Source organism: Rhinolophus hipposideros (genome assembly GCF_964194185.1).
Source record: "Rhinolophus hipposideros genome assembly, chromosome: 5".
Taxonomy (NCBI): domain Eukaryota; kingdom Metazoa; phylum Chordata; class Mammalia; order Chiroptera; family Rhinolophidae; genus Rhinolophus; species Rhinolophus hipposideros.
In genome coordinates this window covers 40,022,954-40,037,420 of record NC_138051.1, presented here as the reverse complement: position 1 = coordinate 40,037,420, position 14,467 = coordinate 40,022,954, and the positions used below count along the sequence as shown (strand labels likewise).

Below are 14,467 nucleotides of genomic sequence, written 5' to 3'. Positions count from 1 at the left end.
GTCTAATTTCATTCATTTTTTTGGGCAAATGATAAGCCCTCTCAATATAGAAACTCAGGTCCTTTGGTTCAGGGACATTTAATTATTTAATTTCTTTACCTTTGCTCTTTTTTCATTTTTCTTTTCTTTTAAAGATGTAATACCTATTGTTTGGATGTTGAAACTCCTAGAATAGTCCTATGATTTTCTTATTTTGTCTCTTACCTTCTATCGCTTTCTTTTTATTCATCTCTCTGGGTGATTTTTTTCAACTATCCTTTTTTTAAAAAAAAAACTTTATTGAGATAAAATTCATGTACCGTATTGCTGATCCTTTTAAAGTGTACAATCCAATGGCTTTCAGTATATTCACAAAGTTGTTCACCACAATCCAATTTTAGGTCATTTTCATTCCTCCCTCTGCCTCCCGAAAGACCCCTTGCCCGTTAGCAGTCATTCCCATTTCCCCCACCCCTAGCCCTAATCAACTACTAATCTACCTGTGTCTCTATAGATTTGCCTATTCTGGACATTTCATATAAGTGGAATTATACAATATATAGTATTTTGTGACTGGTGTATTTCATTTAGCATAATATTTTCATGGTTCATTCATGTTGTGGCATGTATCAGAACTTCATTCCTTTTTATTCTGAATAATACTACATTGTATGTGTGTACCACATTTTATTCATCCATGCATCAGTTGTTGGATGTTTGGGTTGTTTCCCCTTTTTGGCTATTGTGAATAATGCTCCTATAATGCTGCTGGGTACATTTGTGCTCAAGTTTTTGTGTGGACGTATGTTTTTATGTCTCTTGTGTATACCTAGGAGTGCAATTGACAGGTTCAACTATCTTTTAGTCTTTCTCTGAGTTTTTTTTTCTCTCTGAATATTCTTTTTTTTCTCTCTGAATATTCTTCCCCCTCCTTTTTTCCCCCCAGTTATTGGGGAATATTGAGGAACAGTGTGTTTTTCCAGGATGTCAAATTGTTTTTTTTTCAATCTAGTTGTGGGAGGCACAGCTCACTGGCCCATGTGGGACTCCACCCGGCGACCTTGGTGTAATGAGTACAGTGCTCCAACCACTGAGCTAACCGGTCGCCCACTGGCGGCTCAGCTCCAAGCTCAAGCCATTGTTTTCAATCTAGTTGTGGAGGGCGCAGTTCACTGCCCCATGTGGGAATCGAACCTTGTTGTTAAGAGCTCGCTCTCTAACCAACTGAGCCATTGGCTGCACCCCCGTCCCCCTCCTTTTTTTAAATAGCATTTTGTCTTTTTTTAATAATTGTTTTATCTTTCAATTACAATTGACATACAATATTAGTTTCAGGTGTACCACATAGTGATTAGACATTTATATGATTTATGAAGTGATCACCCCGATAAATCTAATACCCATCTGACATCATACATAGTTATTACCATATTATTGATTATATTCCTTATGCTATACTTTACATCCCCATGACTATTTTGTAACTTAACAATTGGTACTTCTTAATTCCTTCCCCCTTTTCACCTACCTCCCCAACTCATCAGCTGGCAACTATCAAAATGTTCTCTATGAGTTTGTTTATTTTGTCCTTTAGATTGCACATATAAGTGGAATAGAAAGCATTTTATCTTGTTTTGTGGGTATACTCTTATATCTCCCTGGAGATATTAATAGGTTTTTTGAAAAGTTTTCTCTTCCCTGGAATAGTCACTATGTCTTCAAATAGATTTTGTCAGTTTTGATGTTTGACTTTCAAATTAGAGGCTTTCTTCAAGTGTCTGATAACCCTTGATTGTCTGCTTTAAGAGTGAGATACCAGAAAACGGGTTAGAAGTTCTGAACTGGTGCTTGGTGCTTGTTGATTCTGGGATTCACTGTAGTGTGATCTGTTGGGCCATTTTTGGGGTCCCCTAATGTCAGTATCTTAATTTGTTTCCGTTTGGTTAGGTCTCCCAGAAGAATGTCTAACCTCCTGTCTGCTGTCATTGTTCTAGAAGTCTATTGATGGAAGAGGACTGGGGGTATTGAGAGGCAGGTGCAGGTTTCATTTAATATGTAAATTATCATTTAATCTCCCCGTTTTCAGTCTGGTGCTTTCTGATAACTGTGCCTCTTGTCCTCCAGGTCAGGGACGCTTTATTTTATTCTCTCTAGGGCAGACGAAGGTCAGGTAGAGAGGATCGGGAAGTTGAACTGTTTCTTGAATAGATTTCCAACCAGTCCTCCTGTTTTTAGCTCCACCTTACCACCACTTCCAGAGTTACCTGGCACTGTTGACAAGTCCTGAATCTCTTTGGACTATGGTCTTTCTGTGGTATAATTGGGTTGCTTCTTGGCTTTCTCCACTCCTGGCTTAGGAATTCAGCTTTTAGTAGTCTGCTAAATAGATGACTACTCTTCCAAAATTTTGTTTCAGTTGTCTTTTCTTCTGTTCTCTTTTTCTTGAAAATTCATTCTTTAAAAAACACCCCTTTACAATTGCTTAGGGAGATTTCGGAAAAGAATCAAAATAAATGTGTATATTAAATCCACCTATTAATTTCCATTCTTTTTTCATTACATATCAAACTCCTTACATGTTATTCTTAATGGATAACCTTTGCACATCTGTTGTCTGTACAAAAGGTTGTACAGCCTTTTGTCTGTACTTTGGTTACTGGAGTTCAAATTTACATAATTCTGATGTGAGATTTGAATGCTTATAATGAAGTAATTAATCAAGAGAAAATTGGGATACTGTTAATCTTTCCTAATGTATTTGTTTATTTTATTTTTATTAAAATTTTGTAATGTTTAATTTTTTACAGTTAGAGTTGACATACAATATTATTAGTTTCATGTGTGCAACATAGTAATTAGATGTTTATATAAATTGCGAAGTGGTAACACCAATAAATCTAATACCTGTTTGACACCATATGCGTACATTATAATATAATATTACAGTATTAGCAACTATATTCCTTGTGCTGTACTTTACATTCCCTTGACTTTTTTATCACTGCCAAATTTGTACTTCTTATTTCCATCACCTTTTTTACCCATCCTCCCAGTCTCCCTCCAATTTGGCAACCATCAATTTGTTCTTTGTATCTATGAGTTTTCTTTCTTGTTTGTTTATTTTATTTTTTAGATTCCACATATAAGTGAAATCAGATGATATTTATCTTTTTCTTCTGACATTTTTCACTTGGCATAATACCCTTTAGGCCTATCCATACTGTCACAAATGGCAAGCCTTTATTTTTTACGATAGAATAACATTCCATTGCATCTTCTTTATCCATTCATTTATCAGTGAACACTCAGGTTGCTGCCATATCTTCACTATTGTAAATAATGCTGCAATGAACATAGGGGTGCATATATCTTTTCAAATTGGTGTTTTGGATTTCTTTGGGTAAATATCCAGAAATGGAATTGCTGGGTCATATAGTATTTCTATTTTTAATTTTTTGAGGAACCTCAGTACTGTTTTCCATAGTAACTGAACCAATTCCACTAACAATACACAAGGGTTCCCTTTTCTCCACCAGACTTGTTTGATTTCTTGATGATAGCCATTCTGACAGGTGTGAGGCGATATCTCATGGTTTGATTTGTATTTCCCAGATGATTAGTGATGTTGAGCATCTTTTCATGTCTGTTGGCCATCTGTGTGTCCTCTTTGGAGGAATGTCTATTCAGGTCCTTTGCCCTTTTTTTAATCAGATTGGTTTTTTTTGGTGTTAAGTTGTATGAGTTTCTTATATATTTTGGATAGTATAACCATTCTTGGAACTATCATTGGCACATATCTTCTTTCATTCAGTAGGTTGTCTTTTGGTTTTGTTGATGGATTCTCTTACTGTGCAAAAACTTTTATTTATTATTTTTATTTTATTATTATTTTTTAAAGATTTTATTGGGGAAATGGAACAGGACTTTATTGGGGAAGAGTGTGTACTTCTGGGACTTTTCCAAGCCAAGTTGTTGTCCTTTCAATCTTAGTTGTAGAGGGCGCAGCTCAGCTGTAGGTCCAGTTGCTGCTGTTAGTTGCAGGGGGCGCAGCCCACCATCCCCTGTGAGAGTTGAACTGGCAAACTTGTGGTTGAGAGTATGTGCTCCAACCAACTGAGCATCCCTGGAGCTCAGCTGCAGCTCAGCTCAATGTGCCATGTTCAGTCTTAGTTGCAGGGGGCGGAGCCCACCTTGCGATAGTCGATAGTCGAGGAGTCCAACCCGCAACCTTGTGGTTGAGAGTCGGCGCTCCAACCAACTGAGCCATCTGGCCACCCAGGAATTGAGCAGCAGCTCATTGACTTCATTCTAGTTGCAGAGGGCGCAGCTCGCTGGCCCATGTGAGAATCGAACCCACAGCCTGCTTGCCCTCTAACCAACTAAGCCAGCTGTCCGCCCCAGTGCAAAAACTTTTTAGTTTGATGTAGTCCCATTTAAATTTTTCTTTAGTTTCCCTTGTCCAAGTACATATATTAAAAAAAAATATATTGCCAAGAATGATGTTGAAGACTTTACTGCCTATATTTTCTTCTAGGAGTTTTATGGTTTCAGGTCTTAGATTTAAGTCTGTAACCTGTTTTGAGTTTATTCCCATATATGGTGTAAGAAAGTGGTCTAGTTTCATTTTTTTGTATATATTTGTTCATTTTTCACAACACCATTTCTTGAAGAGACTGTCTTTACCCCACTGTATATTCTTGCCTCCTTTGTCACATATTAATTGACATGTGTCTATTTCTGTGCTCTCTTTTCTGTTCCATTGATTTATGCTACTCTTATTGTGCCTGTACCATGCTGTTATGATTACTGTAGCTTTGTATCATTTGACATCAGGTGGTGTGATATCTCCAACTTCAAGATTGCTTTGCCTATTCGGGGTCTTTTTAGGTTCCATGTAAATTTTAGGATTATTTGTTCTAGTTCTGTGAAAAATGCCATTGGTATTTTGATAGGGATTGCACTGAACTTATAGATTGCTTTGGGTAGTATGGACATTTTAACGATGTTAATTCTTCTTATCCATGAACATGGCATATCTTCCATTTATTTGTATCTTCTTCATTTTCTTTCTTCAGTGTCTTATAATTTTCCATGTACAGGACTTTTACCTCTTTGGTTAAATTTATTCCTAGGCATTTTATTTTTTTTGATGCTGTTGTAAATGGGATTTTTTTTTTTTTTAAGAGGAGCGAAGATTTTTATTAAAGTGAAAGTACAGCTCTCTTATGAGAGGGGTACCCAAAACTGGTGTGCCCCGGGATTGTTTTTTAATTTCTCTTTCTGATAGTTCGTTTTTATATATAAAAATGCAACTTATTTCTGAATATTAACTTTGTGTTCTGTTACTTTAATGAATTCATTTATTCTAATAGTGTTTTTGTGGTATATTTAGGGTTCTCTCTATATAATATCATGTCATTTGCAAATAATGACAGCTTTACTTCTTCCTTTCCAATTTGGGTACCTTATATTTCTTTTCATCTGATTGTGTGGCTAGGGCTTCCAATATTATGTTGAATAAAAGTGGTGAAAGTGGACATCTCTCATTTCTGATGTTAAAGAAAAAGCTTTCAGCTTTTCACTGTTGAGTGTAATGGCTATGAGTTTGTCATATATGGCCTTTATTATTTTGAGGAGTGGTTCCTCTATTGGCACTTTGCTGAGAGTTTTCATCATAAATGGTTGTTGGATTTTGTCAGATTTTTTTTTGCATCTATTTATATGATCATGATTTTTACCCTTCATTTTGTTTATGTGTTATATCACGTTAATTGATTTGTGGATATTGAACCAACCTTGCATATGAGGAATTAATCCCACTTGATCATGGTGTATGATCTTTGTAATATATTGCTGAATTTGATTTGCTAATATTTTGTTGAGGATTTTTACATTTATGTTCATCAGGGATATTAGTCTATAATTTTCTTTTTTTGTTGTGTTTTTGTTTGGCTTTGGTGTCAGGGTAATGCTGGCCTCATAAAATGAGTTTGGAAGTCTTCCCTCATCTTCAAGTTTTTGTAATAGTTTGAGAAGGGTAGGTAGTAATTCTTCTTTCAATGTTTGATAAAATTTACCTGTAGAGCCATCTGGTCCAGGATTTTTGTTTGTTGGGAGTTATTTGATTACTGCTTTGATTTCATTGGTAGTTACCTGTCCAGATTTTCTGTTTCTTCCTCATTCAATGTTGGAAGATTGTGTCTTTCTAGGAATTTATCCATTTCTTCCAGGTTATCCAATTTGTTGGCATATAACTGTAGTATTTTCTGGTAATCCTTTGTATTTCTGTGGTGTTGGTTGTCATTTCTTTCATTTCTGATTTTATTTATTTGGGCCCTTTCTTTATTTTCTTGATATGTCTGGCTAAATGTTACCAATTTTATTTATCTTTTCAGAGATCCAGCTTTGGTTTCATTGATCTTTTCTGTTGTTTTTCTTAGACTCTATTTCATTTATTTCCACTCTGATCTTTATTATTTCCTTCCTTGTACTGACTTTGGGCTTTCTTTGTTCTTCTTTTCCTTGTTCCTTTAGGTGTAAGGTTATATTGTTAGTTTTTTTCTTATTTCTTGAAGTAGGCCTGTGTTTTTAAGAGGGACTCTTAGAACTGCTTTGGCTGTGTCCCGTAGACTTTAGATCATAGTGTTTTCATTTTCATTTGTCTCGAGGTATCTTGATTTCTTCCTTGATCTCATTGTTAACTCACTTGTTGTTTACTTAGCATGTTATTTACCTTCTACATGTTTGTGTGGTTTTCAGTTTTCTTCCTGTAATTGATTTCTCCTTTCATATCAATGTGATCAGAGAAGATGCTTGATATGATTTCAGCCTTCTTAAATTTATTGAGACTTGTTTTGTGGCCTAACATGTGGTCTATCCTGAAAACTGTTCCTTGTGCACTTGAAAAAATGTATATTCTGTTGCTTTGGTTATGAAATGTCCTATGAATATCAATTAAGTCCATCTGGTTTAGTGTGTTATTTAAGACCACTGTTTCCTTGTTGATTTTTTGTCTGGGTGATCTATCTATTGATGTCAGTAGGGTGTTAAAGTTCTCTACTATGACTGTTACGTCCTTTTTTGTCAGTCAATATTTGCTTTATATAATTGGGTGGTCCTGTGTTGCATGCATAGATATTTACAAGAGTTATATCCTCTTGGTGGATTGATCCCTTTATCATAATGAAATGCCCTCTCTCTGGTTAAAGTCCTTGTTTTAAAGTCTATTTTCTCTGATATATGCATTGCTACTTCAGGTTTTTGTTCATTTTCATTTGCACGAAGTTTCTTTTCCATCTCTTTACTTTCAGTCACTGCGTGTCTTTCCATCTTAAGTGGATCTCGTATAGGCAGCATGTATGGGTCTTCTTTTTTATCAATTCAGCCACGCTGTATCTTTTGATTGGAGCATTTAGTCCATTTACATTTAGAGTAAGTATTGATAGTATGTAGTTATTTCCATTTTATTAATTGTTTTTGTAGTTTGTTCCTTTCTTGTTTTCTTCTCTTGTATGTTGATGATTTTCTATTGTGTCGTATTTGGATTCCTTTCTCGTTATTTTTTGTATATCTCTTGTAGAATTTTGGTTTGTGAATATCATGTGCATATATATATATATATATGTATATATATACATATACATATATATATATATATATATACACCAAGCTATGTTTATAGCAATCTATTTTAAGTTGATGGTTGTTTAAGTTCAAACACATTCTAAAATCACTACAATTTTTACTCAACCTCTTCACATTTATTTTTATCATTACTTTTTCCTTCTTTTGTGTGCACGTTTGTGTGCATCCCTTAATTTGTTCTTGTAATTACACAGCATTTTACTATTTTTGCCTTTTACCCTTTGTACTATCTTTATAGCTGGTCGATCCACTACTTTTACTTAGTGTTTTCCTTTGTTAGTGAGAATGTTTTTCTTTTCTTATATTTTTTAAATTATATTTTTTATCTTCCTCAAGAAGCCCTTTCTTGTAATATCGGTTTAGTGGTTGGGAACTCTTTTAGCTTTTTCTTGTCTGTGAAGTTCTGTGTATCTCCTTCAGTTCTAAGTGACAGCTTTGGTGGGTACTGCAATCTTGATTGTAGATCTTTGCTTTCCATCACTTTGAATATTTCATCCCAATCCCTTCTTACTTGCAGTTTCTTTTGAGAAATCAGTTTATAGTCTTATGAGAGCTCCCTTATACATAACTAACTGCTTTTCTCTTGCTGCTTTTAAGATTCTCTCCTTGTCTTTAACCTTTGACATTTTAATTACGATGTGTCTTGGTGGGGCCACTTTGGGTTCATCTTGTTTGGGACTGTCTAGACTTCCTGGACTTCTATGTCTATTTCCTTCACCAAGTTAGGGAAGTTTTTAGTCATTATTTCTTCAAATAGGTTTTCAATCTCTTGTTTTCTCTCTTCTTCTGGTATCCCTATGATGTGAACTATGATTGTTTATTATTATTGTATTATTATTGTTATTGTAGTATTTTAGTAGTATTGTTGTTTATTATAATTGTTTATTATTTTATTATTGTTTATTATTTTTATTATTATTGTAGTATTTTAGTTGTTGTTATTTAGTTATTGTTCTTTATTTCTGACTGGTTCTTATTTATGTTTTCTATATCCTTTTCTATGTTTTCTATCTCTTTTTTGAAGTTTTCACTGAGTTCCTCTATTCTTCCTCTGTGTTCACTGAGCATTTTTTTTTAATTGGGGAAGGGGAACAGAACTTTATTGGGGAACAGGTGTGTACTTCCAGCTACTTCCATCACTTTTTTCCAAGTCAATTTGTTGTCCTTTCAATCTTAGTTGTGGAGGGTGCCGTTCAGCTTCAAGTTGTTGTCCTTTCAGTCTTAGTTGTGGAGGGTGCAGCTCAGCTCCAGGTCCAGTTGCTGTTTCTAGTTGCAGGGGGCGTAGCCCACTATCCCTTGCGGGAGTTGAATGGGCAACCTTGTGGTTGAGAGGACACACTCCAACCAACTGAGCCATCCGGGAGCTCAGCTGCAGCTCAGCTCAAGGTGCCGTGTTCAATCTTAGTTGCAGGGGGCACTGCCCACCATCCCTTGCGGGATTCGAGGAATCGAACTGGCAACCTTATGGTTGAGAGCCCACGCTCCCACCATCTGAGCCATCCGGGAGCTCAGCTGCAGCTCAGCTCAAGGTGCCCTGTTCAATCTTAGTTGCAGGAGGTGGAGCCCACCATCCTGCAACCTTGTGGTTGAGAGCCCACTGGCCCATATGGGATTCGAACCGGCAGCCTTTGGAGTTAGGAGCACGGAGCTCCTACCGCCTGAGCCACCGGGCTGGGCCGGCCCCCAATGAGCATTTTTATAATCCGTGTTTTGACTATGTATGTTGTAGATTGCTTGTCTCTTTTGTTTAATTCTTCTGGAGTTGTTTTTCTTTAGCTTAGGACATGTTTCTTTGTCTCCTCATTTTGACTGCCTCCCTGTGTTTGTTTCTATTTATTAGCTTGATCTGCTATGTCTCCTGGTTTTGGCAGAGTGGCATTATGAAGTAGGAGTCATGTGGAGCCCAGGGACGCTGTCTCCCTGGTCACCTGAGCCCTGTGCTTTAGGGTTGTCTTTTTTATGGGTTGTATAGTTGAGCCTTTAGTGCTGTTGGCACGTCTGTAGGGGTTCCCTTGGTTTTGTTCACTTAGCTCTGTTATTCTGATTAGACCTCCAAGGACCCTCAATACTGTGGATTGTTAGGAGCCAGACACTCAGAGGATAGATCCAGACAGTCTTTAGAAACATAGCTTGTTGATGTGGTGGTTGGCCCCTGACATTTTACTCTGACTGACTGAAATTCTATGTACTATTTGAAAAAAAATTCTATATATAAAAAAGAAAAGCTTACATCAATATTTACTTTGATAATGCTTAAAAGGTATTTGTAATGGGTGGCAACTACCTAATGGGTGTGGGGTTTCCTTTTGGAGTGATGAAAACGTTTTCAAACTAGGTAGAGGTGGTAGTTGGACAACATTGTTTATTGTAAAGTGGTTAGTTTTACTTTATGTGAGTTTCCCATTTGAAAAAGTATAGATTTTTAAAAATGTGTTTTCTGTGAGCCTTTGTAAAATGACTATTTTTTGCTACAAGAAAAAAATACGTATTCTTTTTAGAGGCTGTATTAATGTACAGATAAATTTCAGTTATCCTGTCTCAGAAATAATTACTCTTATTTATGGTGTATGTTTATTAACTGAAAAGATACATGAAAAATACATAAAAAATATCAAAAACTACAATAAAATACATCTTGTTTTTACTAAAATAAAACTATTTATTGCATGGCCTGCATATTTTTCTGTCTTTTAATATTTATCTACAATTTTATGTGGATACAAAGTATTCCATCATATGGATGTATCATAATTTTTACATTCCTTTTCTATCAGACTTTTAAGATATTTCATATTGTTTCCTATTCTAAATAATTTAGCACTGAATAATATTGTAGGTAAATCTCAGTGTACTTCCATCAAATAATTTCCTAGAAATGGAATAACTGGGCTAAGGGGTATATAAAGTTTCAAGGCTGTTGTTATGTATGCCAAATTGCCATTTAGAAATGTTGCACCAATTTATACTTAGTCATGTATGAGAGAGAGTGTATGAGCAGGCTCAGATGTATGACTATTTTCATAATCTGAAAGGGTAAACAATAGCCCCAGATATTGAAATAACAGAAGTTATGAAATATATAGAATGTTTGGCAACCTATCTTGATTCCTCATCCTCTTAAAGATCACAGGAAATGAATGTCTTACCAGCAGTGTCTAGAGTTTTATAACATTTGTGTTCAGCAAAATAACACCCTAAATGTAGATTCTTACATAAAATCGTATTAAGCTTTGGGTTGTTTTCTCTTTTTTCAAAAAAATGCAGGTTTTATTTACATAAAGTAAAAATACCATGTTAAGTGTATAGTTTGATGAATTTTGGGAGTTGTAAACAAATATATAACCACAACCATTGTCAAAGTATAGAATAGTTGCCTCCCTCTGAAAAGTTTCTCCATGATCCTTTGCAGTTGCTTCTTCCTCCACACCCTTCTGATCCCTTCTTTCACCTTGGGCAACTACTCGCCTGCCTTCTATCACTGTAGTTTTGTATAAGTGGAACCATAAAGTATGTATAGTCTTTTGTGTTTGAGTTCTTTTTTTAAATTTATTTTTAAAAAATTTATTGGGAAAACATTGGTTTATAACATTATGTAACTTCAGGTGTACAACTTTTTAACATGACATCAGTATATTGTGTGCTCACCAGTAAAAGTCTAGTCTCCTTCTGTCACCATGTATATTTTCGCATATTTTTGAGAGTCATTTTGTTGCGTGTATTAATATTTTATTCCTTTTCATTGTTAGCAGTGTTCCATAATATGGATATCTACAATTTATTCACCAGTGCACACATATTTGGGTCACTTCCAGTTTTTGACTATGAATAACACTGCTATGAACATTTGCATATACATCTTTGTGTGGACATATGATTTTATTTCTCTTGGATAAATACTTACAAGTAGAATTTCTGGGTCATATGGTATGTCATATGTATGTTTAATTTTGTAAGATACTGCCATACTGTTTTCTAAAGTGGCTGTACTTTTTGCATAGCCACCAGCAATGTATGAGGTTATGCTTCTTTCACATTCTCACCAATAGGATGTGGTCTTTTTAACTTTAGCCAGTTTTGTTGGTATGTAGTAGTAGTATGTGTTGACCAGTGATATTATATGTTTTGGATTTTAACATCTGCTTTATGAATGCTAGCATATTTTAAACAGTGGGAAGTAAAATAAGTATATATTCTCATTTTGAGAGAACTGAAGTGGGCTGTATAAGCATATGTTCAAATGACTCCTGTGTAATCGAGGGCCCATCATATATAACATGATTTTAGTACTTTGGTGACGTACAATTAAAGTGTCTTCCTACTTTTAAAAGTATAAGTTAATATTTTTAAGTTTTTGTTTGGATTATCCTTATTCTATATCAATGATTTATTTTAAAAAAGCATTAAACAGTGACTTGTGTTGATAAAAAGACTGGTGATTATGAGCTTTGTGTTTCTGAGATTATGGTCCTAGAGTTCTTTAGTTCCTGAATAATTGATTTAAAAACTTTAGAATAATTCAAGGGTTAGATTGAAAAGAAACATGATTAAGAACAAATGATGATTTGTCTCTTTTTGTGCTTCCTTAGGACATTTTCATTCCATCTCCAAGTTTGGAAGAACGATCAAATGAAGGGAAGAAAGGTGGAGATTTGCATAGTTCATCTTTGACTGTTGAGTGTTCTAAAACTTCAGAGATTGAACCAAAGAATTCCACTGAGGATCTTGGGCTGTCTTTGACAGGGGATTCTTGTAAGTTGTTGCTTTCTGCAAGTGAGTGTAGTCAGTCACCAAAGATGGAGAGCTTGACTTCTCACAGGACTGAGGAAGGTGGAGAAAACACACAAATTGTGGATACTGAACCCGTGTCTTCAGTTCACAATTCTAAACTTGTTCCTGCTGCTGAAAATGACAGTATCTTGATTAATCCAGCACAAGATGGCCAAGTAGAACTGAGTCAGAATGCTGATGAAATAAAGGGGGATGACACAGAAACCAGAGATGACTTTAGTATTTTAGCTGCTGGTTGCAAAGGCAGAGAAGAGACTATAGCAGAAGACGTTTGTATAGATCTGACTTGTGATTCAGGGAGTCAGGCAGTTCCTTCTCCAGCTACTCGATCTGAGGCACTTTCTAGTGTGTTAGATCAGGAGGAAGCTATGGAAATTAAAGAGCATCATCCAGAAGAGGGGTCTTCAGGGTCTGAGGTAGAAGAAATCCCTGAGACTCCTTGTGAAAGTCAAGGAGAGGAGCTGAAAGAAGAAAATATGGAGAGTGTCCCATTACACCTTTCTCTGACTAAAACTCAGTCCCAAGCTCTCTCTCTTCCAAAGGAAAGCCCAAAACAAGAATGCCAGGAAGCTATGGAAGTTGAAACCAGTGTGATTAGTATTGATTCCCCCCAAAAGCTGCCAGTACTTGATCAAGACTTGGAACATAAGGATCAAGAAGCCTGGGAAGAAGCTACATCAGAGGACTCCAGTGTTGTCATTGTAGATGTGAAGGAACCATCTCCCAGAATTGATGTTTCTTCTGAACCTTTAGAGGGAGTGGAGAAATGCTCTGATTCTCAGTTGTGGGAGGATGATGCTCCAGAAATAGAACCATGTGCTGAGAATAGAATTGATACCCAGGAAGAAAAGAGTGCCGAAGATGAAGGAGCTCTGAAATCAGTGACTGCAGAAAAGGAACCTGTGGAGGCTGACGCTCCAGAGCCTTCCTTGACTTTAGTGAGAGCAGACAAAGCTCCAAAACCTGATCAGCAGATGCAGCGGAGCCAAGCTCAAGAGAAAACAGATAACTCATCAACAGAAGACTCAAAAATGGCTAATGCTAAGCAGCTTGGCTTAGGTGTGGAGGCTCAACAGCTGGAGAAGGCCTCTGTCCACACCTCACAAAGCTTCTGTGAAAGCTCTAGTGGTGAGTGTGCTTGTAAATTGTTCTGTCGCCAACCAAATTACAGTTTGGAACGGAAGGTAGGAGAGAACTGCATGCTTGTATGTCAGGGTTGAAAATTAACTTGGATTTGTTTCTAAACATCCACTAATAATTGGGAAATTTAAAACTTTGGGTTGTATTCTTTTATAGCTGTAATTACGCATGTCTATGGAAACAGATCATTTGAGTTTTATCAGCTTTATAACTCGAGTAATCAACATGAATTTTATAATTATGTAGAAATTGTACCAATTGTACCAATCAGGTATTTTCTACTAAGGTTCCAATCTTGCTCCAAATTTTTGTATTTTGACAGTTGCCTTTAAAGTGCGAGGATCTATTTTGATTACACAGGAAAATGATATTTAGAACCCTGTTAATGAGTACGCTATTATTGTTTGTTTCCTCTTTATGGGCATTAAGTTTCTAAATTTGGTTCAGCTTATACTTATCTTAAACCTTAAACTGGAAAAGATACTAGTTTGTGCTCTTTATTATTTTATGAAGTCCAGATGAGAATATAGATTACTTGATTACTTTCTGAAATATTTGTAGAACATTATGTATGATATTAGCTGAAAAGAATTCAAACTTTCTAAGTGATCAGAGTTAGTATAATTTAAAAACAAAACAAACTCCAAAAAACAAAAAAAGTGAATACAAAACAAACTTAAGAAAACATGCTTCTAGAGATATGGAAATGAGAAACAGTATTTGGGCCACATCTTAGCTATTAATATAGGTGATTACACCGTTTGGTGTTCTTGAATCAGTCCTAGTTTATACCTCTTGTCTAGTTGTGATTATTAATGGTATGTTTTTTTTACTCTCAAAATTACCCGTTCATTAGGTTTTATATTCAGGAATCAGAAAGTTTTTTTTTCCTCTTCAGAACAAGGAGGGGTAGGGA

At 35.7% G+C, this 14,467-nt stretch overlaps 1 protein-coding gene across 3 annotated transcripts in view; it reads left to right on the top strand.

The window, feature by feature from the left end:
• Positions 1–14,467, top strand: part of TP53BP1 (tumor protein p53 binding protein 1) — a 70,852-nt gene that overhangs the window by 17,315 nt on the left and 39,070 nt on the right. For all 3 annotated transcript variants that reach the window (XM_081049255.1, XM_081049256.1, XM_081049254.1), the window contains exon 12: positions 12,210–13,539. In XM_081049255.1, coding sequence (XP_080905381.1) covers positions 12,210–13,539 — 1,330 coding nt within the window. The remainder of the gene's footprint in view (positions 1–12,209; positions 13,540–14,467) is intronic.